Source organism: Labeo rohita, chromosome 23 (genome assembly GCF_022985175.1).
Source record: "Labeo rohita strain BAU-BD-2019 chromosome 23, IGBB_LRoh.1.0, whole genome shotgun sequence".
Lineage (NCBI taxonomy): Eukaryota > Metazoa > Chordata > Actinopteri > Cypriniformes > Cyprinidae > Labeo > Labeo rohita.
The window spans coordinates 29,231,735-29,255,598 of NC_066891.1; the positions used below are offsets into that span (position 1 = coordinate 29,231,735).

General features: G+C 36.0%; 1 protein-coding gene across 1 annotated transcript in view; it reads right to left on the reverse strand.

The window, feature by feature from the left end:
- The window catches only part of prdm5 (PR domain containing 5), a 92,859-nt gene that overhangs the window by 26,084 nt on the left and 42,911 nt on the right, over positions 1-23,864 (reverse strand). The window contains exon 13 of the mRNA XM_051096294.1: positions 18,658-18,751. Coding sequence (XP_050952251.1) covers positions 18,658-18,751 — 94 coding nt within the window. The remainder of the gene's footprint in view (positions 1-18,657; positions 18,752-23,864) is intronic.

The following is a 23,864-nucleotide window of genomic DNA, read 5'->3' on the forward strand; positions in this document are numbered from 1 at the left end:
ACTTTAACTGGAAAATGAGTGCTTACTATTGTCCTCTTGAATTATTGACACACTTCTTTCCTTTTTAACACTGTAAATCTGTATTGCATAAAGCACTATATAAATAAAAGTGACTTGACTTGACAGAGGTGTTCATACGGTACAGGTTCTTGCAGTTCAATTTCACTTGGTTCAATCTGCACTCTACTTGTTTTTGAACATAAGAACATGTCTTGTATGAATTGTCCCTAAGAGAGTGAGCTGTCTATAAGGGTGTGTTCATACTTATAGTTTGGTTCGTTTGGTTCATTTGGTCCGGACCGAAAAGGAAAATGATACATTTGGTCCTGGTCTGTTTAGTGTTCACACTGGCATTTTTGACAGCGAACCTAAAGATACCGAACCTAAAGGCATAGTGATACGTTCACAAGCACTTGCTCCTCTATGCTCCATCTTTGCCCACTGCTCATTTTGTTTTGGATGCACCGCTTTTGTTCCCTTAATGAAATCATGTCGCACAGCGTCGCATCTTGTCATTACTTCCTGTTTTTGGTTCATTTAGATGTTGTGTTCATATTTCATTTGAACTGCACCAGAGTTTGTATGGAAGCTGTCTGAGACAGGTTCAGATGGCAGCGTTCACACTTGCTTAAATGAACCACACTAACAGAGCAAACGCACCAGAGTTCGTTTTAATCAAACCAAACATGACAAGTGTGAACGCACCCTAAGAGGTGTCTTCACACTAATTGTCTTGACAGTTAGTTGACTGAATTTAAGTAAGTGCTGCATTGATATGAAAATTCTAGCTGATAATGACAAGTTGTTTCAAGTTTTGGCTGATGAGAGAAAAATGGCAGATATTTAAATTTGGTGTTATTTTGTCTGAAAACTAAGATCAGACACTATAATGTACAGTATTAATTACATTTTAAAAATTAAATTTAGCAGTGCTATTAAATTATTAGTGTTTTTAAAAATATATTTTAAGTGAGTGTAAGATGATGCAACACAAAGGTAATCTAACTGTAAAAACTGGGGAAATGAGAATGCACAATAAAATATTTAATACCAACCAATGTTGATAAATAAAAATAATACATAAAATGAAAACTGAAAATCTAATATTGGTTTCTAACCAACTTCGTACCAATTTGTTTAAAAAATGTAAATATATTATATATAATATATACGTCCTTAATTTAAAAGGACAGTTGACCCAAAATTAAAATTCAGTCATAATTTATTCCATTTCATTTTATTCAAAAACGTTTTTGAACTTTTTTCTTCTGTGGATCATAAAACATTTTGAGAAGTGTTTTTTGCTGAAATTTAATGTGACCGTGTCAGGTTTTGAATGACAGTGAGTAAAAGATGATCTAGTCATGATTTGTGGGTTGTTTTGATAGTTGTTGTTGTTGTTTTCTTATATATATATATATACCCCTCACATTTCAGCAACATTTTTAGTATATCTTCTTAAGGAACAATGCTATAAAATATATCCAAGTTTCATTTCTAGAGTAGTCAATGTGCAGCTTGTATAGCAGTGTATATTTACTGTCCACTGAAAATAACTCAACATACAGCCATTATTGTCAAAACAGCTGGCAACAAAAGTGAGTACACCCTAAGTTGATAACAGCACTATGTCATTTAACCATGCCAAGCCACTTGTCCTATACATCATGTTCATGTTTTTGTCTGCTTGACAGGACCATACAAAGTTGTGTATCTTGTATTAGAGCAGTTAAAATTTGTTGCTTTAAGTACAATTCTCTCATACTGACCACTGGATGTTCAACAAGGCACCTCATGGCAAAGATCTCTCTGAAGATTTGAGAATTAGAAATGTTGCTCTCCACAAAGATGGTCAAGGCTATAAGAGGTTCAGTAACAACCTGAAACTGAGTCACAGTACTGTGGCCAGGTGATACAGAGGTTTTCAAAGATGGGTTTGATTCGGAAATAGGCCTCGCAAGGGTCAATCAACAAAGTTGAGTGCTCGTTCTGTGTGTCAGGTGCAGAACCTGGCTTCAAAAAACAGATGCATGAGTGCTGCCTGCATTGCTTTAGAGTTTGCTGAATTAGAAGGTCAGCTTGTCAGTGCTCAGACCATACGCTGCACACTGCAACAAGTCGGTTTGCATTGGCGTCATCCAAGAAGGAAGCTTCTTCTAAAGCTGGATTACAAACAACTTCAGAAGAGGCGTCCATCTCGGAAGGAAGACAGTTTGCTGAAGACAACCTGACCAAAAGCATGAATTACTGGAACCATGTCCTATGGTCTGATGAGACTAAGATAAACTTGTTTGGCTCAGATGGTGTCCAGCATGTGTGCTGATGCCCTGGTGAGGAGTATCAAGAAAATTGTGTCTCTCCTACAGTCAAGCATGGTGGTGGTAGCATCATGGTCTGGGGCTGCATGAGTGCTGCTCGTACTGGGGTGCTGGTTCATTGAGGGAAACATGGATTCCATTATGTACTGTATATTTCAGTATATAGGCAGAACATGATGCTTTCCCTTCAGAAACTGGGCCGAATGGCAGTTTTCCAACATGACAATGACCCCAAACACACCACCAAGATGACAACTGCCTTGCTGAGGAAAGTGTAGGTGAAGGTGATCTGACCTGAACCCTATTGAGCACCTATGGGGCATCCTCAGGTGGAAGGTGGAGAAGCACCATGTGTCAAACATCCAGCAGCTCCATGATGTCATTATAGAGGATCTGAAGAGGATCCCAGCAACAACCTGTGCAGCTCTGGTGAATTCCATGCACAGAATGATTAAGGCAGTGCCAGATAACAATGGTTTGACACAAAATATTGACACTTTGGACACAGTTTTGACATGTTCACTTAGGGTGTACTCACTTTTGTTGCCAGCTGTTTTGACAATAATGGCTGTATGTTGAGTTTTTTATTAGGGGACAGCAAATAAACACTGCTATACAAGCTGCTCATTGACTACTCTAAAAAATATCCAAGGGGTGTACTCACTTCTGTGAGATACTGTGTGTGTGTGTGTGTGTATATATATATATATATATATATATATATATATGAGATGCAAATTAGCATTTGCCATAATCTTTATGTACAATGCATATTTTTCAGCTTGAATACAAACGTGCATACTTCTACTATTAAAAGTGACTTGGCTGGCAGATGATATAACGAGTGAAAAAAAGAATCACCCATTGTCCAACCAGCACCTGAGCCATATGTAGAGAACATAATATCACAATATACGTCAGGGTGGTCCCTTCTGACATGGGCTGGTAAGCATCCACATAATATCACACCAAAAAAATACCTTAAAAGACTTTAGCGTTGTGGCAGTGAGCTGATGCATTTTCTTCCAAAACTGTGAAAATCGACTTGTTACTTTGATTTATCGAAAGGATCACTATCTGAGTCCCTGGTGTGTGTGTGTGTGTGTGGAAAGGCTGCTAACTGATTTAGCATGTGTTGTAATGCGACACCGTCTTTGTGTGACCCGCGAGTCTCTGCTCTCTTTCCAGATCCCCGGCGGTCCCCTGTGGCCCCAGACACCCCCGTCTGCTAATCGATCCGTTTGGCACCCCCCTCGTGTGAGAGTGTGTGTGTGTCTGGTGAACAGATGGTTGTCCCTGTCACATGCCGAGCATTGTGCTGGTGTTATGGGGAGATCTTTGTAGCTCAGGGCCTTCAGTATGAAAGACATTAGGCCTGTCCATCACACACTCCATCCTGGCTTCCTCGTTCCAACATTCAAAGCAGGTTAACACATTCATACACACACGGATTGGAAATGTAGGTCTGAGTGCCGGCGGGTACGGACCCGCAGACTGGAACGGTGCAGTAATACAATATTGATCGGTTTTGACCCATAAGTGATTGACTTTGATCAGTCACAGACACACCCAATCACTTCACACTTGACCTGGTGATTACTGACAGATCTCCACAACTAATGCTGCGGCCGCCACACATGCTTAAACGTTACCATGTATGTGCTGTGTTCAGTACATGTACACGCATGGAGTCCTTCACACACTGAAATGTGTTAAGATAGTGGACTAGTAATGATTCAAATGCAGGGCTCTACAGTGTGACCATTTCAGTCACATTCATGACTGAAAACTACAGCGTGCGACTACGAAAAAATATTTAGGAGCAGCAGTGCGACTGACCCGATCAGCATATTTGTGTTTGCACTAAGGGGAGCATCATAGGTTTCTACGTGTTTTGGCAACCTTGAGTGATGTATCACGGACATATCTGACAAATCCTTTCATAAACAAAGTGTAGAGAGAGTGTAAAAAAGAGACTGACTGTGCAGTCTAGAGAGATTCGTTGATTATGATGAACTAAGATGAGTGACAGCTTTTAATGATTTGTAAGGGAGTTTGTAAATGAGATATTGATTGAAGTTCATATTATGTGACTTGCATTGTCTGACTATAACACTATTGCTGGATTTTGCTCTATTTCATCGTCAAAAATAGTTTGAAACAAAGTCACAACTGAGCCGCTGTGCATCTCCATTCAAACACAGCGCTGTTTCGCTGAACGTGTGGTTTTAAACGAATCTAGTGAGTCAATGATTCAATTTCCCATTTATAAAGACAGTCACTTGCTTTATTCCTGAATGAATCAGCCATTTAAACGAATCAAATGAACAAATGATTCAGTAATTAAATCACGACTTGCCGCCACCTACTGGAAGTTTTAATATCAAAATGTTACTAAAACATTTTATCTTTTCAGTTATTTATATCATTTAATATATCTATATTCAAAATTGTATATTTAAAACATTAATCTCAACTTTGAATTTGATTGCACTCATGCCACCTCTGAACCTCATATGAAAATACACCTACAAGCCACTTTTGTGTTCTTCTGTGCACCTCTGTAGTACAAATTAACTTTGTTAATACTTTTCAATACAAATTTCATTTGATTGGTAACTTATTCTTATTCTACTTGTTTTTATTCATAATGGGAAGGCAAATTTTTGATCAGATTTTTTGATTATTGATTAGAAGGTGCTCCTGAAATTTTGACTGTGCTCCTAATTTTTTTTAAGTTAGGAGCACAAGTGCTCGTAAAAAGAAAAGTAAGTGTAGAGTCCTGAAATGATATGAATTGAGTGTTTAGTTTAGTTAGCAAAGGTTTTTGCATGATGACAGTCTAAAGATCTGTTCGTTTAGCAAGAACAGTCGGCTAGGGTTTCACATGTGATTTGTCTGTTTGAACGAATAAAAAACAAACAAACAAACAGCAGATAGGCTGAATGAAAGCACCACCAAGTTGCAGTTTCATATAACAGCAGCCATTCCTGTTAACCCTCCCATCAAACTGGTATGTTTGATAATCACATTCGAAGCCTGAATCCAAAACTCATGAAATCCCTAATATGGACAAAGGCACCCAGCTATCGCTGTACCTAAGCTTAATAAAAAATGTGAAGACAATACATGCGCGATTGGAACAATATATGGAATATGTGTGTTTTTCAAGTCATCTCCAGGAGATAAAGTATCTGGATGATGCAGTGCTAACTGATATAGCATTTATTACAGTAGCCTATAAAAACTATAACATATATTTTCTTCCATTCTGTGATGAAAATGTTACATTTTATTTCATTTCATTATGTTTATTTAGAACAAATAAAATGTGTAGTAAATAAAATGTGTAGTATATTAACAAAAATAACACATAAATGTGAAGTATATAAACAAATCAAAAAGTTGCCATTAGGAATATAGGAAATATAGGACAGAATACAAATTGTTGTCACTAGTGTATTTGGTTTCTTAGACAATTAAAAGTAAGAGATAAAAGTAAGGGATAAACCAACCAACCAGTTGGCCGGCCCACAGTTGTTGCCATTCGAAGAAAAAAAGATTAAAAATGTCTCTGTAAAAGCTTGTTGCACAGACAGCATTTAAATGTTTGTGTTTGTCAAAAAGTTTATCCCACCAAATTTTCACACCAAATGTTTATTTGGTGAATATGTCTTAAAGGCATAGTTAACCCAAAAATGAAAATTAACCCATGGTTTACTCACCCTTAAACCATCCTAGGTGTATATGACTTTCTTCTTTCAGACAAATATAATAAGAGTTATATTAAAAAAAATGTCTTGGCTCTTGCAAGCTTTATAATGGCAGTGAATGGGTGTTGAGATTTTGAAGCCCAAAAAAGTGCATCCATCCATCATAAAATGATTCTATATAGCTCCAGGGGGTTAATAAAGTCGTGTTCACGAGACAATGGCGTTCCAGCAGATGATATAGGCATAGCGTAAGCTCTGGTGAGAATATACTAGTCTCATGAGAACCAAGTTTTGTTTATAGCAAAGGAAAACCAATCTCCTCTTGGCTAATATTGAATTCCTTTTCATTTTTTCTTTTGTTCTTCTAATTTGTGACTGGAGTTTTGTTTTGCTCTCTCCTCTGTGCTTTCACATTCATCACTTCTCACCGGAGCTCATGCTACGTCAATGTCCTACGTCCTACTGAAACGCCACTCTCTTGTGAACACGTGTACGACAGTTAGAGAAAGCTAGTGTTTATGGTTTATAAATGCATTGATACACTTGCCTTTATTAACCCCCCGGAGCCATATGGAGTACTTTTTATGATTAATGGATGCATTTTTTGGGGCTTCAAAATCTCAACAGCCATTCAATGCCATTATAAAGCTTGGAAGACCCAGGACATTTTTTAATATAACTCCAATTGTAATCATCTGAGAGAACAAAGTCATAGGCACCTAGGATGGCTTGAGGGTGAGTAAATCAAGGGGTAATTTTAAACATTTTTGGGTGAACTATCCCTTTAACTGGTACAACTGCAATTATAACTTTGAAAAACTCTCAAAGCAGTTGCATTTAATCACTTCAGAATTAACCATTTAATATTAAAATCTGTAATATTGCATTTTGCCACTTTTCAGCATCATTTTTTCACGGGAGTCTCATCCCATTCTGTTACATCCAGCGATGTGAATGGCTCCCAAAACACTTCTGATGTGTCTATTTTGGACATTATCCTAAACCGGCATAATTATATGTTAAACAGTTTGACGAATCCTTCTGATGAATACTGACCTACTTCTACTGATTCAACAAACAATTCATTTACTGCAAATTCTGTCAATGCTTTAGTACAATACTTCAGTAAAGTCATTAGGCTGCTTAAACTCGCTGTCCACTTAAGAAGGGCTAAAATAAATTTGTTTGAATCTGTATATCTCCCAATCCAAGCCCTTATATTTATAGCTTAGATTAAGCTTTATATAAAATGAAATGAAACTGAAAAGTAGGCCTACCCAGTGACAATGAAATATTTACATTTTTAAATAAAGGGAATTGTACTTCTTATTACATTTAAAGGAAAATGAAAAATGAGAAAGAGAACAAATGTGTTTATGTGTATGTTCTCATTGTTATAATATACTTTACGTTGTTGGTGGGTTGAGATTGACCATTATTTTTTTTCCTAGCATGAAAAACTTAGGGAGCCCCTAATTCAAACAACCCTCCAACTAATCAGTATTGAAAAAACGTTGTTTTGCAAAGTCCTACTCCCAGTGCTGTCGTCAAATCAATCAACAGTGGCAGATACAGTAACTCAGGAAAAATATTTCCCAAACACATCTTGAATCTGAATTCATTCAAGTGGAAAAAGCTGCTCTTCTTCTGTTGTTTGGATCCAGCAGTAGGCAGTTCAGTAGAGATGTTTATATCACACACATACATAGTCTTACTGGACTGGATAGGTTTCACTTTCCAGATGTGGATGGACAGTGTGTGTGTGTGTGAGTGTGTGAGACCGTCTAGTGTGCACTATTAGACTACTGTGAGGACACAGGTTCCTGCAGTGAGTACATCCCAAAGAATTACCCATCACTACACACACAAGCGCGTGCCTCTGCTTCCTTTAGCATTACAAGATACATGTGCAGAACTTCCTACAGCTGTGCTGTAACATTTCATACTGCTGTCCTTCCACATCTGAGCACCATAAACATGTCACTCCAGCCCTGAGATAATACCACTTTGCCTCTTCAAGGTTTAATTTTGCATGAAATCATTTATTGGATGGAAATCAATTGAAAACCTGTCTTAAATCAAGTGTACTCTTTTAGCTTTTAAAGGAGAAGTTCACTTCCAGAACAAAAATTTACAGATAATTTACTCACCTCCTTGTCATCCAAGATGCTCATGTCTTTCTTTCAGGAGCATTTCAGGATTTCTCTCCATGTAATGGACTTGGTGCCCGCGAATCTGAACTTCCAAAGCGCAGTTTAAACGCAACTTCACAGGGCTCTAAACGATCACAACTGAGAAAGAAGGGTCTTATCTAGCAAAACAATGGGTTTATTTCTAAAAAAAAAAAAAAAAAAACAAACAATTTATATACTTTTTCACATCAAATTCTCATCTTGTCTAGCTGCGTGAACTCCGGGTAATCTGGTTTAATACAGTTAGGGTATGTCTCCTCCAACTTCAAAATTGGCCTAAATCACTGTTTTACCCTTTTTTTTGTAAAGGGTGTTTGATCTTCTGTGCATGTTCACTTTGTAAACATTGGGTCGGTACTTCTGCAGTGATGTAGGATGATTTTAAAGTTGGTGGAGAAAATGAGATGGGAGTTTTTCGACATACCCTAACTGTATTGACCCGGATTACACAGACTTCACGCAGAGCTAGACAAGACAAGCATTTGTGGTTAAAAAGTATAGAAGTTGTAATTGTTTTTTAGAAAATAACCAATCGTTTCACTAGATAAGATTCTTCTTCTTTGGCTAGGATCTTTTGGAGCCCTTTGAAGCTGCTTTTAAACTGCATTTTGGAAGTTCAAACTCGGGGCACCATATTAGTCCATTATATGGAGAGAAATCCTGACATGTTTTCCTCCAAAAACATAACTTCTTTACGACTGGAGAAAGAAAGACATGAACATCTTGGATGACAAGGGGGTGAGTACATTATCTTTAAATTTTTGTTCTGGAAGTGGACTTCTCCTTTAACAGACATGAAGTCTGGTCCACTCTGCAGATTTCAATTCATTTGATTCAATCAATTCATTGGCATAACATTACATTCGTTGTCAATGTCTCATGAGTTTTGAAACACTGAATGAAGACTGAAACAGTCGTGCCTAGCCAGTTTTCAATGATGGATCCAGTGGTAGTTAAGCAGCGAGTTATGTAGTTGTATAGAAAACACATCGCAATTTGTTTTGTTTTTAAGTGTTATTTAGAGCTTATTTACAAATTTCCACACCACACTGAAGAACACAGCTTATTTACATATGACTTTCCACACAACATTAAAGAAATGATTGGAAATTGTGTTTAAACTTTGCGGTCAGTATTTCCATCTGTCCAGATGTAATAAGCACTGACTACTTTATGGACATTTGTCTGACAATGTGGAATATGTTGTGTAACTAAACCAGAAGTAACTAAGTACTGCCGTTCAGAGATTTCACGGCATGAACTTTGTAATCTTGGACAAATCCAGGGATCAGTTCTTCCTGAGAAACACTCATTCTAAGACCGGTATCCTGTAAACACGACTTGGTTTTCCAGTGGCCTGATTAAAACCTGTGCATGGTGCACCCTGACCAATTGAAATTACGAAAAGCCAGTCCATTAGACTGGAATCAGACTGGATTTTCAGAAAGCTTTTGTCATTATTGTGTGCAACATCCACCAGGCAGTCAGTGAGAAGCCCAAACTCCTGCTGTTTAAGATGGACGGTAATCCATCTATGCTGGTGTAGTACCTCTCTTACTCTATTCTCTTATACAAAATTGAATGAGTTTTGGCGGGAAAAAAATGTGGATAAGGAAAACATGATGCCCTTCCTGGCTAGGTTTCTTAGAATATTGTTTAGACACCAGACAAATAGAGACCACAGTGATGCATTTCACTGTCCAATGGTGCTGTCTAGTTAATTTTTGCTTAAAGTCTTGTTTGAAGTCTTCAATCCTGCTTCTGAGGACCCACTGTCCTGTTGAGTTTAGCTACAAGCTTAATCAAACACACCCGAACCAGCTAATCAAGGTCTTCAGAAATCACAGTTCAGGTGTGTTAAAGCAGGTTGGAAATAAAATTTCCAGGACAGTGGGTCCCCATGAGCCTGGCTGAAGACCTATGGCAGTCCTGATCCTGGAAGGCCAATGTCCTGCAGAGTTCAGTTCCAATTTGACCATATGCATACCTAGAAGATTTTAGCATTTCTGAAGGCAGAGATTTTCTTACTATTGGGAGATGAGAGGGTCTGTATCACGTACTATTGGAGAAAGTGTAACGGTCAACTTGGATCACGTGTGCCTTGATAACCAATCAGATTACAGCCATGAATTTCAGTTCAGAGTTGTGCGACACTCAATCGCCATTTACGGATACCGTAGGAATGAATGGGAAGTGCCGTAAGCTGAATCCCGCCTGTCGCAAAAAGTCTTATAAAACTGCATTTTTTTCTGTGTAAACTCTAAAAGTAGTTCAATCCAAAAGTATTGTGTAGTGAAAAACATATTAGCCAACTGGTGGTCGATTCATTAAATGATAAGCAGTTTCCTCTAAAAAACTGTTTGTGTAGCGTAGTGAAGCCTCTCCTCCATTGACGGTCTCCTTTCCCAAACCGGAAGTGTTAGTTTTAGCCATTACGCTTATTTGGCTAAAGGCTGCAGGCTTGCCATTATTGGCTTTGCTAAAGACCTTGATTTCTTTGATTCAGGTGAGTTTAATTGGGGTTGGAGCTAAAGTCTGCAGGACAGTGGCCCTCCGGGAGTAGGTTTGGATGATGTTTGGATAGACCTACTGTAGGGTCTAAGGGGTTTTCACACTGGTGTCTGAGGGTGCTAAAAACTTAAGAAAAAAAATCATAAGATTGTATTTTAAGGACTGTCAAAGTTAATGTGTAAACTCTACAATTTAAAGCTAAATTACAGTCAATTTGGCCTTCTAGCCCTTGAGGCGCAAAACTACAAGTTACTCGGTAGGCAACTTTGTTCTGGTAAATATCTGAGCTGGGTTTCAGCTCAGTAAGGAAGAAAATGGATAATCTGATGCATACTGATGATCATTTTATTACAATAAATGTCCATAATGATGTAAAAAAACAGCAACCTCCTAAAAGAAAAGAGATAATTTAAAGAAATAAATGAATATCTGTAAGTAATGTAAAAGAGACAGATACAGAGAAAGAGATTTATCTAAATAATGTAATTTGGGCTGGTAAATAACACTGTTGTTTTTTTTTTTTTTTTTTTTTTTTTTTTTAAACATACAAGTTATGTAGCGCTGACAAACGACATAACAGCTGAGCAAGAAAAAGAGTTAGTTAGAAAACTAACTCTGGGTTAGTTTAAATATAAAGCTCAGAGTTCCTTTTCCTCAGTTTCACAGACAAGGCTTAAGCCTTGTCCCAGACTAAAATGTAAGTCTGAGCTGTTTTAACTGAAAGAAACTTGCACAGACTGAGCTTAACATATATCATTGTCTTTGTTTTGTCTCAAGATGCACACCAATAATGATTTTTCTAAGGCAAGTTTATAAAAATTACTTAAATGTCCTAATTGAACTATGGCCTAATATTGGCTTAGCCTAAGCCTTGTCTGTGAAACCAGGCCAAAACCAATGATACTTGGTTTTGATTGCTCAGATGGTCACCTTTTTGAATGATCCATTGTGTCAGCAATGTTGCTCATTGGTTTACACCGATTATTTATGCACTTGCATATTGTAAGTAATGTACTTGTAATTATTTACTTGCAATTGAAATAAAACTGAAATGAAATTTAAATATTAAATTAAAAAATTTGCTTTGGCAAAAAAGTGAAATATGTTTAAACACTAAAGTTACTGAAAAATTTAAAACTGGAATTTGAATGAATAGAAATAAACAAAAAAAAAAAAAAAAAAAAAAATAATATATTATATATAAATATATATATATAAATATATATATATATATATATATAATATATCCAATAGTCCAAATAGTAATATATAAAAAATAATAATGTTTAAAAATGACAAATGCACACAGCAAAATTGCTTAATTATTAGTAATAATCAGGGCTTGATATAATTTTTTTTTGCTCACCAGTGACTGTGGCTACTGGTTTTCCAAGTTACTAGCCATTCAGTATTTTCACTGGCCACAGTTTTGTTGTTGGGAAATTATGTTTTATATGAATAAAATTACATTAACTTTAGATTAAAATTATTTAATTTACAATATATAGATTTCTTACTGTCTTACTGCATATTAGGATCTTAAATATGGGTTAAATTTTTTTTTTATTGTTCTGAACAAAAACATGGGTTTATTGAAAATGCACATTCATTCTCTGCCAGCAGGTGGCGCTTTTGGAATGACAGAAATCCTTACATTTTAACCACCAAAGTGGCTAGTGGGAGGGACCATGTTATAGGCCACTAGTGAAATCGACCCGCATTTGGCGGGTTGACAGGTGTTGATGTCAAGCCCTGATAATAATTAAACTAAAGATAATTAAACAAAAACTTAAAATATAAAAATAAAAGCAAATTCAAAATATTCTTTAAACAAATTATAATAGTATATAATACTTAAGTAACACTGTTCTATATTGCATCCTCTGAACTGCAGCTTTATATCTACCAGATCTGAATATTACTTCAGTAGTGAACCTTTAAACGATTCTTTCCAAAGACAGTTTTCGGAAATGTCATTTCTAAATCCATCCCTAAATGGCAAGTTACATTCAGGGCTACATTCATACCAAACAGGACGTAGGAGAGACAGGACGTAGTTCTGTGGAAACGTTTCTATTTAATGTTAGAGAAGTGTTTTCAGATCATTGCTAATGTTTTGTGTCACTTTCACCTACAATCATCAATAGCATGTGCACTGACCTCATGGCTGAACTACTTTCACTGATGAGGGCACTAGACTAATGTGGCTTGATCTTTCCTGAGGGCAAATGCAAAGGCTTTTCCACACACACACACACACACACACACACACACACACACAAACACACACACCTTACACATCACTGCTGTACAATGGCTCTTTTCAGTTTTGCGTAAATGAGATGTAAACCCAGGGCAACTTTAGCTTCTTCCAGGCCTTGACACCTCACATGATGTCATTCAGCCCTTCACATTCCATAAGTGTTTCCTTTAGGTCCTCCTGCATTCCTCCTGCCAATGGCACCAAGCTAACCCAGCAGAGCGTGCAAACTAAGACTAATGCATACATGCAAACAGAACATCCATTCACGCCGGAGTCCTTGGATCTGTTTGGACAGCGTTTTTAGTTCAACCTTTAAACAGAAACACCCATTCCGTCTTAAAACAGCCCAGTCTCAATCCGCTTTGATGTACTGCACTTTATTTGGCAATCTAAAGGCCATGACACATCAAGCCGAAGGTCGGCCAATGTTGGGAGCGGCGTTGAGCATCAGTCTAGTTTTTGCAGTGTGTTTTGGCGCAAGTCGGACCAAGGTTGGGCAACTTCGCACCTGGAGGGGCCACTGTCCTGCAAAGTTTAACTCCAGCCCTAATTAACCACAAATGAACAAGCTCATTAATGTTGTCAGTGTGACAAGAAATCTAGAAGCAGTTGAGTTTTCATCAAGGTTGGAACTAAACTCTGTAGGACATTGGCTCTCCAGGATTGAAGTTGCCCAGCCCAGACTTAGACCCTGTTAATGGCTTTTTTTGGCTAACTGAACATGTTAAATTAGCAGTGGGGGCCATCGATGACAGAGATCGCTCTGATTGGCTGTTCATCTTAGCAAACTGGTGCACAAGAATGAAATCAAAGAAGCTGAGTCAAGATTTTACACATGAAGGCTTTTCTTATCTCTCATATTGACAGTACTTCTTCTGGTTTCTCTTTTTGAATTACGAACATAGACTGCTGCCACCTGCTGGTATGGAGAGTTATTTCTTCTCATGCAGAAAGTACATGCTAGCTGGCCAGTGGCTGTTGTCTTTGCAGTGGTTTTAACCAAAAGATTTTGGCCCTAACATAAGTGACGTGAGCGAGCAACACAATTAGCTTTTACCGCAACTTTTTTTTTTATGTCAATTCGGTGTGTCTGGGCTTTTAAACCGTTAATGGTCAGCATTTTTTTGAGAATTTTGTGACAGAAGTTTGGGTTATTAGCTATAGCCATTTTTGGTACAGCGCCTGAACAAAATATCAAATTTTGTGATATCAACTTCAAATTTGGAACATAACTTAGTTGGACATATGGCTTTGATTTTATAGCAATTTTAGATTCCAAAATGTTTAGTAAAATATTTAAAAAAAAAAAAAAATAAAAAAAAATATAAAAAAAAAAAAAAATATATATATATATATATATATATATATTAGTACAGTATATTTTCTTCTCAGTAAATGGAAAAAACTATAACTTACCATGTGTACCATGGGTGCAGCAGGCGCAATGATATTACGCAGTGACTGAAAGTGACCACCAATAAGTTTGTGTAGATGCAGAGTTGCAGCCGACAGAGTTGACGACTGTGTAATATCATTGCGCCTCCTGCACCCATGGTACGGCAGCAAAGTTGATTATTACGCCGAAATGAGAGTATAGTTCCTAGCCATATCGACCTAGAACGCAACTTTTCATTTTTCGTCAGTCTTAGTACACAATGTAACTACAGAAGAGTCGAGTTTTAAATAGGAAAAATATCGAAACTCTTTGGTCATTTTTGAGCGAGATGCTAACGGTCTAATCAGATTCAATGATCTGTGCTAAGTTATGCTAAAAGTGCTACCGCCAGACCCGGAGATCGGCTGAATGGATTTGAAAATGGTAAAACTCAACTGTTTAACTCTAGGAGAGTTGGAAAATGAGCCTATTTTCAAAAAAATGTTCCTTTAAGGTTTGCAAACTCCTCTCTTCCATAAGCCTGCTCTGCTCTGATTGGTCAGCTAGCCAAGTCTGTTGTGATTGGTCATTTTGGGCATATACAATGCCTGTCAGAAACTTAACACCTTTCACCATAATTATTTTTTTAAGGGTTACTTGTAAACAAACATGCTATAAGGTAAAAAAATAAACATAAATTAAAATTAAAAAATGGCATCGATATTACCATATCAATTCGAGCCAGAGTCTGAGGATGATACCGGTACAGTTGCTCATCCAGAAACTCCATTTCAATCACAACTTGATCGGGATGTTTCTCAGTGGTGAGTTTAAACTTTGTATGTGCTATGAATTGTAGAAAAAATGGATTTTAACCACTGATTCTTCACATCCTCTTTCAGCATTGAAAACAAAAACTTGATTTCACAGTGCAGATCACACCGTCTTCTCGACATGATGTAAACACACTAACGAATGGAAGTGTTTGTGGACAGGTCAGAGTGTTCATATTTCACAGGCAGGCATGGATTATGCTAATATGTTACAAACTGATGTATATCAGTAACAGGTAGAAGATTCCATAACTCCTTCTTTTAGAGACTAAAAGACTGTTTACAGACTGTTTACATTAACAGATAGCTACCTTACAAACTGCAATAAAAGATATTTTTTCAAAAACCTGTATGACCTGCTCTTTAATTTATACCAACAAAACTGTTTTGGTGGGAGTGGTGGGTTAAATCAGGTAAAAAATGTTTTTTTAAGGTAGCAACTGCAGGTTACAAGTTTTTCAGAATGTCTTCAAAAGACTTTGAATTTAGGTCACAATTCATAAATATCTTTTATGGTACGTATACATTAGCTGAAGAGAATAATATCATTCATAGCACTGTTTAGTGGTACAGTTGTGGCGTTACAAAATGGAAATGAGGTGAGGCTATATGTTTTTAAAGGTAGTTTTTGTATACCGCACTAGCTAACAAGCGAAATCCCATGTGGTGCCTGAGAATGACATCATCAACACTCTGAGTTCAGTAAAGGTGGATTTGCATTATTCTCCAGCAGCCAGACGTGGCGTGGCGTGATTTGTTCTGTGCCCTGTCAAGTCCAAACCCGGCATTACCAAATAAACAGCCTTGATCACACGTATGCTACATTCAGCTGTGTCTGAAAAGGCTGCGCTGCCACCACAAAAATTAAAAAGAGGTAAAAACACAGCTTTTTGGATGTTAATGTGCGGGTGGAATGAACGTTTTGTGTTTAGTTGAGCTTAAGTGCGGATCTGAGAAACAGATGGTGAGGTTTATGATTAGGTTTAGATGTTTTAATTAGGTATGATTTCATTTATAGGAAGTACTGGGTTGAGTTTAACTTTGGCAGAAGACTCTGAATCAAGCTTCTAATCAAGCAGGTAAACCAAACAAACTTGAGATTAACCCTTTGAACCAGCAGAGAGGCTGTCAGCGCGGGGTTTTAACCCCGTCGAGCAGAGGTGAGCTGGGGGAAGGACAGAGAAAGACACAACTGCCACAGAAATCTGTTTTCCTGCTAGATCTATAGCTGATTTCCTCAGTGGTTTTGGTCTTTCAACACTCATAACGCAATGATATCTTAAAATACACAAAGATTTGTCTTGCTTACCAAACTGAAATTCTGGTTTTGGCGTATTTTGTTGATTACTAATGTGTTGGGCAAAATATTGAACGGCCATGATATAATCACAGTGAAGTTGCCAGTGATATAAAACCCTTACGAAAAAAAAAAAAAAAGGTTTATTCAAGTGTGCTATTAGTATACTTCTTTTAAACTTAATAAAAGAAAATACTTCCACTGTACTTTTTATGTAGAAATATACTTCAATGACATGTAAGTATATTTGACATAATTAGAAAAAGTCTAAATATATTTGAGCTATACTTATGCTCAGAGAATCCGTGTTTTCACGCTATTACAGATCTTCTGTACAGAATTACCAATACACAAACGAAGAAGAAATCAAAACAACAGATGCTTCCACATGTAATCTAACACAATCATCAGACATTATGAAATAAAATGTCCACCCATGAAGAGGTAATAATGACTGTCTAATGACTGTCAAACTGATTATTTGATTTGATTAATTCAATGCAGTCTTTTTGTTCAGCTTTGTGTTCAAAATGTTGTTTATTTATTTCTTTATTTATTATTTATAAAACTTACCCACATTCAAGTGTTTATAAAAAAAGAATGCTCAAAGTGAAATAAATTGTTTTTGTTTACAAGCAGATACCATGTTCTTTCTTTTGTGAAAGAAATGTTTTCTTTAAGTGAACTTTACATCTTACTTTAAGTAAGTCCCTATTTACGTATTAATTTGTATATATTTTGTTATATTAATATCTGAACATACAAAACATCAAAAGAAAGAACATGGTTTCTGCTTGTAAACAAAAACAATTTATTTCACTTTGAGCATTCTTTTTTATAAACACTTGAATGTGGGTAAGTTTCATAAATAAAAAGAAAAAAGAAAGAAAGAAAGAAAGAAAGAAAGAAAGAAAATTTTGAACTTAACACTGATAAAACACTAAACTGGATTCAGAATGATAACTAAAACATAAATGGAGCTGATCAACACCCGAAAGCTTAACAGTCATTATTACCTCTTCATGGGTCGACATTTTATTCCATAATGTTACACAGTTTTGATGATTTTTTTTATGTCTGATAATCATGTTAGATTACATGTGGAAGCATCTGTTGTTTCGGTTTCTTCTTCTCTTGTGTTTTGGAAATTCTGTACAGAAGACGTGTAATAGCGCCCAATACCATATACCAATGAAAACATGGATTCTCTGAGCTTAGTATAGTATAGCTTATATAGCTTATAAATATATTTAGACTTTTTCTAAGTATAAGTCAAGTATACTTAAATGTCATTTTAAGTATATTTCTGAGAAGTATATAAAGCACATTTCTGAGAAGTACTTGAAAAGTAGACTGAAAGTATACTTTCCTATTTTTTTAGTTTAAAAGAAGTATACTAATAGCACACTTGAATAAACTTCTTTTTCATAAAGGAAGACCAGACAGACAAAGATACTGCACAACACTAATGTTTTTCAGCATGCGTCTCTTAAAAAAAAAAAAAAAAAAAAAAAAAAAAAAAAAAAAAAAAAGCAAATAATACTAGTGCAGCTGAAAGAATGGGAAGTCAGATTTACAGGCAGCAGAGGTCAGGAGTCACAATGCTGAATGCCTACAAAGAGTGTTTCTTTCTTTCAGGCGCATCATTCACTCTCACCATGTCTACTGCATTCCAGCACACACATACAGTGTTTTTACTCCATTGGGTATGTGTTGGCCTTGTTGAACTGTGTATGTATGTGTGCAGTAGGGGTTAGAAAACAAGTCTGTATATATATGCGTGTATGCGTATATGTGTGTGTGTGTGTGTGTGTGTGTAGTCTGTTGTTATGGCAGCACACTGGAATGTTGGGCTCTCCACTATAAAGGCTCTTTAATGAACATGCTCTCTGTCACCATGTCCACACTGAGATTTTTAAAAAGACGGAGATAGAAAAACATGCCAAATGTAATGCATCTACAGTTCTGGGGTGGCATACTATATATTTTCCTAATGCATTTTTTTTTCTTGAACTCACAGTCTGTTGTCATGCCATGAAATAAGCATCTAAAGTGTTGTTTGATACTGACTTTTACCTGAGTTTTAGCTAGATAAGCTCAGGGCAAATGCTGAAAGGTCAGCAGACAGTGTACATTTGGATGAGGAGGAACTGACCTGTGTGGCTGCGGATGTGCACTCTCAGTGTGCCGTTACTGGCAAACTTCTGGCCGCAGTACGGACAGATCTTCTCCTTCTCCCCTGTATGGGTCTGAAAGGAAGAAACACAATACAACAGTGTGTTAACATTTGAGAAAAATCTACTATGATTGATCTTTGATGAGAAATCAGCATCTGGGCTGCCCACACTGGTGGTTTTATTTGTCATCACAAATAAACTACCAGTGTGAACAGCCTGGGTTTCATTACTCTTGATGGTTTTATTCCTGACTATCTGTTATATAAAAGCTGTTTGAACTTAAGTGATCTAGGGACAGTTGCATAAACTTAGCCTCTATGTTAACCCTTACGAAAAAGAAGTTTATTCAAGTGTACTATTAGTATACTTCTTTTAAATTAAAAAAATAGGAAAGTATACTTTCAGTGTACTTTTCAAGTACTTCTCAGAAATGTGCTTTATGCACTTCTCAGAGATATACTTAAAATGACATTTAAGTATACTTGACTTATACTTAGAAAAGGTCTAAATATATTGTTACACATTGTTATACAGTAGGGGCGCTATTATAAGTCTTCTGTACCGAATTTCCAAAAAACGTAAGTGTAGAAGAAACCGAAACAACAGATGCTTCCACATGTAATCTAACACGGTCATCAGACAAAAAAAAATCATCAAAACTGTAACGTTACGGAATAAAATGTTGAGCCATGAAGAGGTAATGATGACTGATTGTGGTGTTGATCAACTCCATCTATGTTTTGATTATCTTTCTGAATCTAGTTCAGTCTTTTGTTTTTCAGTGTTTTGTTCAAAATATTGTTTATTTCTTTATTTGTTTTTATTTATGAAACTTATCCACATTTAAATGTTTATAAAAAAAAAGGCATGAAGCTAGAATAAAATGTTTTTGTTTGCAAGCAGATACCCTGTTCTTTTTCTTCATCTTTTTGATGTTTTGTATGTTCAGATGTTCATATAACAAAATATATACAAAAATAATACCTAAATAGGGACATAGTAGTAGTATACTTAAAGTAGCATACCTGCAGTATGACACTACTAAACTAGCAGTTTACTGAGACTATACTTCAGTGTACTAAAAATTCTAAAAATGTGTTTAATTAGTAAACTATCAGTATACCTATAAGTTTACTTTTAGTATAGTTGCAGTATAAACTAAAAACTTAGATGTAAACTAGTTGTGTACTCAAAGTTTACTACTGTTATACTTGAAGTGCACTTAAAAGTATACTTTTATATACTAGAAAGTTGGCCAATTTAGTCTAAAGGAGTACTGAAATAGTATACTTAAGTATATACTATACTTCAAAAAAATATACTAGAACTTTACTTAAGTATACTTAATGAAATGAAGACTGTGTCTTAAGTACAAGTTTGAGCAACTAGCAGTTAGCAAATGGAAATTAGTATTATTTTTGGATTCAGCTTAAACTAATCTATGATTTAGTGTAAATGAATGAAAAATGATGGCCAGTCTTAAGGAAAAAAAAAAAAAATAGATTACTTACTTGTAAGACTAGTCTAAACCTTTTATGCAACCAGCTCCTAAAGTAATCTAAGATCAAGTTATCTAAACTGAGTTCTTAAATATAGAAAAATTCTTAAATTAATAAGGATTTTCTACACAAGTAAAAATGATTGTCTTGTTTTTTTTTTTTTTTTTTTTTTTTAAAAAAAAAAAGCAAGTCAAAATTAAATAAGCTTTTGTTTGGAACAAGCAAAATAATCTGCCAATGGGGTAAGAAAAATAATCTTATTTCAAACAGAAACTGAAAACAAGCTAATAATAATAATTTTTACTTGTCTAGGAAACCCTTGTTGATTTAAGAATTTTTAGATATTTTGGCTGGAAACAAGATTCAAAAAAATGATTTTTTTGCAATGTTGAACTAAGCTGATGTAAACAGATCTGACGCTGAATAAATGTGAACTTATTTGAACTGATCTGATCTGATCTAAATTGAAGACATAAAGTGATCAGAACTAATGTGATCTGAACTGATCTGAAATAAACCAATGAACTGAAATAATCCTGAACTGATCCAAAACAAAAGCGATTTAAACTGAGGTGATCAGACCCGAAGTGTTGTGATCTGAACTGATGTGATCCAAACTGAGCTGATCTGAACTGACTGGAAATAAACTGATGAACTGAAGTGATCTGAACACATCTGATCTAAATTGAAGTCTCAACTTTATTAAAGTGATCCAAAATGAGTTCATCTGAACTGATTTGAAATAAACTGATGACTAAAGTGATCTGAACTGATCCAAACTTAAATGATCTGAACTGTTTTCTAATTAACTGACCTGAACTGATCTGAGCTGAACTGATCTAAAATGTGGAGACCAGAAATTAGTTCATCTGAACTAAACCTGAAATATTGTGACCTGTCCTAAACTGATTTGACCTGATGTGATCTGAACTGACATCTCAAGTGATCCAAACTGACATCAACTGAACTGACATGATTTGAACGGATATGAACCGAGATCATTTGGAAATGCGGTTCATTTGGAAACTCATTTGAAGTGAAGTGATCTGACCTGATTTAATTTATAGTGAGGTGATCTAAACTGATTTAAACTAAAGTGATCTGAACTGAGGTGAACTGATTTGAAATGATCTGAAATTAAGTGATTTGACCAACAGCTGAACTGAACTGCTGTAAGCAAAACCTCTAGAGATCTGATCTGATGTCATTTGAACTGAACTGATGTGAAACATCCCAAACAATTCGGTCTGTTTTCTTTTAGTTGACTGAAAATAACAGACTCATTGATCTGGTTCTTGAGTTCAAATCATTGACTCAATTAGAATTACCTAACAGTTCACTTAGGGGGAATATAATATCAATAACATTTTGGATTTTTTCTCATGCAAAGCTGCCATATGGCTTTAGAAGACAGAAATAAATTAGTACATGAGTCACATGGTGTTTTTCATTTTGGGGGCTTAACATCCATGGCCACCATAAATGGCGTTTGGAGACAGAGTGAAAACTTGTGAGCATGTGATTTATTTTAAAGATAGTCAAACTAGTTCAAAATGACAAATGTGATTCTAAATCAGTGTGACTTGTCTAAAATGATGAGATAATTTTCATATTTGGGTTCCACCGCTTATGCAAACCACCGAGAATGTATTTTCTCATGCAGATCCTTATTCATAGGGATGACATGAGCGCTATTGTTAAAGTTTAAGGACAACATATGAATCATATCATTTTTGGGCCATATTCCTATAAAGCTGCTGTAAACAGGGCTTATCTCCGAGCGCTGGAGGGAATGGCTGTACCAGCTTCTCCACCTCCTGATATTTTCTCCATCTCTTTATCTTTTTCCTCTTTTCCCTCTCACTTCCTTTCCCGCCTCTTATCTCTCCCCTCCCATCTCCACTTCCTCACCTCCATCACTTCCTCTCCCTCTATCTTGACCCCCCTCTACTCCACTCACTCATAAAGTGCTGAAAGACAGTTTAAAATACCATTATTCTTTCTGCCGAATCCTTTAAAATGCTCCCGTGATGTTGTGTAAAACCTGTACACACACACGGACGCTCACACATGTCCACCAGATGCGTCTGTGTACCATTAGGTTGGGGTTTGTTTGTGTCACGGAGCCGGACACGGCCCTTAACATTATGTAAAACACTTCAGCGGTCCTTTTTATGATCGTACTATGGCTGAAATATATATGATTATTACACAGCTTACTGCTTGATTCCGATTGGTCAATTGTGGCATTCCGCAGATACATAGACTTGTATTATAGTGTACTAGTTTCTTATGCTCTGCTTTCATATAATAATAATAATTACAGAAATAAAAAATATATATTTGTATTCATCATGGATGTATTAAATCGACCAAAAAGTGACATTTACATTGTTACAAATGTTTAAACAAATGATGTTCATTTGAATGTTCTATTCATCATGAAACCTGAAAAAAAAGACAAAAATATTAAAGGAGAAGTTAGCTTCCAGAACAAAGATTTACAGATAATGTGTCATCCAAGATGTTCATGTCTTTCTTTCTTCAGTTGTAAAGAAATTATGTTTTTTGAGGAAAATATTTCAGCATTTTTTTTTCTCCATATAGTGGACTTCTATGGTGCCCCGAGTTTGAACTTCCAAAATGCAGTTTAAATACAGCTTCAAAGGGCTCTAAAGGATCCCGGCCGAGGAAGAAGGGTCTTATCTAGCGAAATGATTGGTTATTTTCATAAAAATAATACAATTTATATACTTTTTAATCTCAAACACTCGTCTTGTCTTGCTCTCCCTGAACTCCCTGTTTTTGTTCCGGTTCATGACAGTTAGGGTATGTCAAAAAACTCCCATCTCATGTTCTCCCTCAACTTCAAAATCATCCTATAGCACTGTTTTTCCTTTTTTGTTAAGGGTTTTTTATCTTCTTTGCATGTTCAATTTGCATAGTCTGGGTCGGTACTTCTTCAGTGATAGGAGAAAATACGATTGGAGTTTTTCGACATACCCTAACTGTCTTGAGCCAGAATACGCAGAGTTCAGGTAGAGCAAGACAAGACGAGTGTTTGAGATTAAAAAGGATTTAAATTGTATTCTTTTTATTAAAATAACCGATCATTTTGCTAGATAAGACCCTTCTTCCTCGCCGTTTACAACCGAATTTGGGATCGTTTGAAGTCACATTTAAACTGCATTTTGGAAGTTCAAAATCGGGGCACCATATCAGTCCATTATATGGAGATAAATCCTGAAATGATTTCCTCAAAAAACATAATTTCTTTACAATTGAAGAAAGAAAGACATGAGTATCTTGGATGACAAGATGCTCATTATATGTGAATTTTTGTTCTGGAAGTGGACTTCTCCTTTAAGCACTAACTGTTTTCAACATGGATAATAATCAAAAGTGTTTCTGAGCAGCAAACAACATATTAGAATGATTTCTGAAGATCATGTGACACTGAAGACTGAAGTAATGATGCTGAAAATTCAACTTTGACCACAGGAATAAATTATATTTTAACATACACTGACCAAAATTATAAACGCAACACTTTTGTTTTCTGGCCACAATAAAAGGCCACTCTAAAATGTGCAGTTTTACTGTATTGGGGGGGTCCGAAAACCAGTCAGTATTTGGTGTGACCACCATTTGCCTCACGCAGTGCAACACATCTCCTTCACATACAG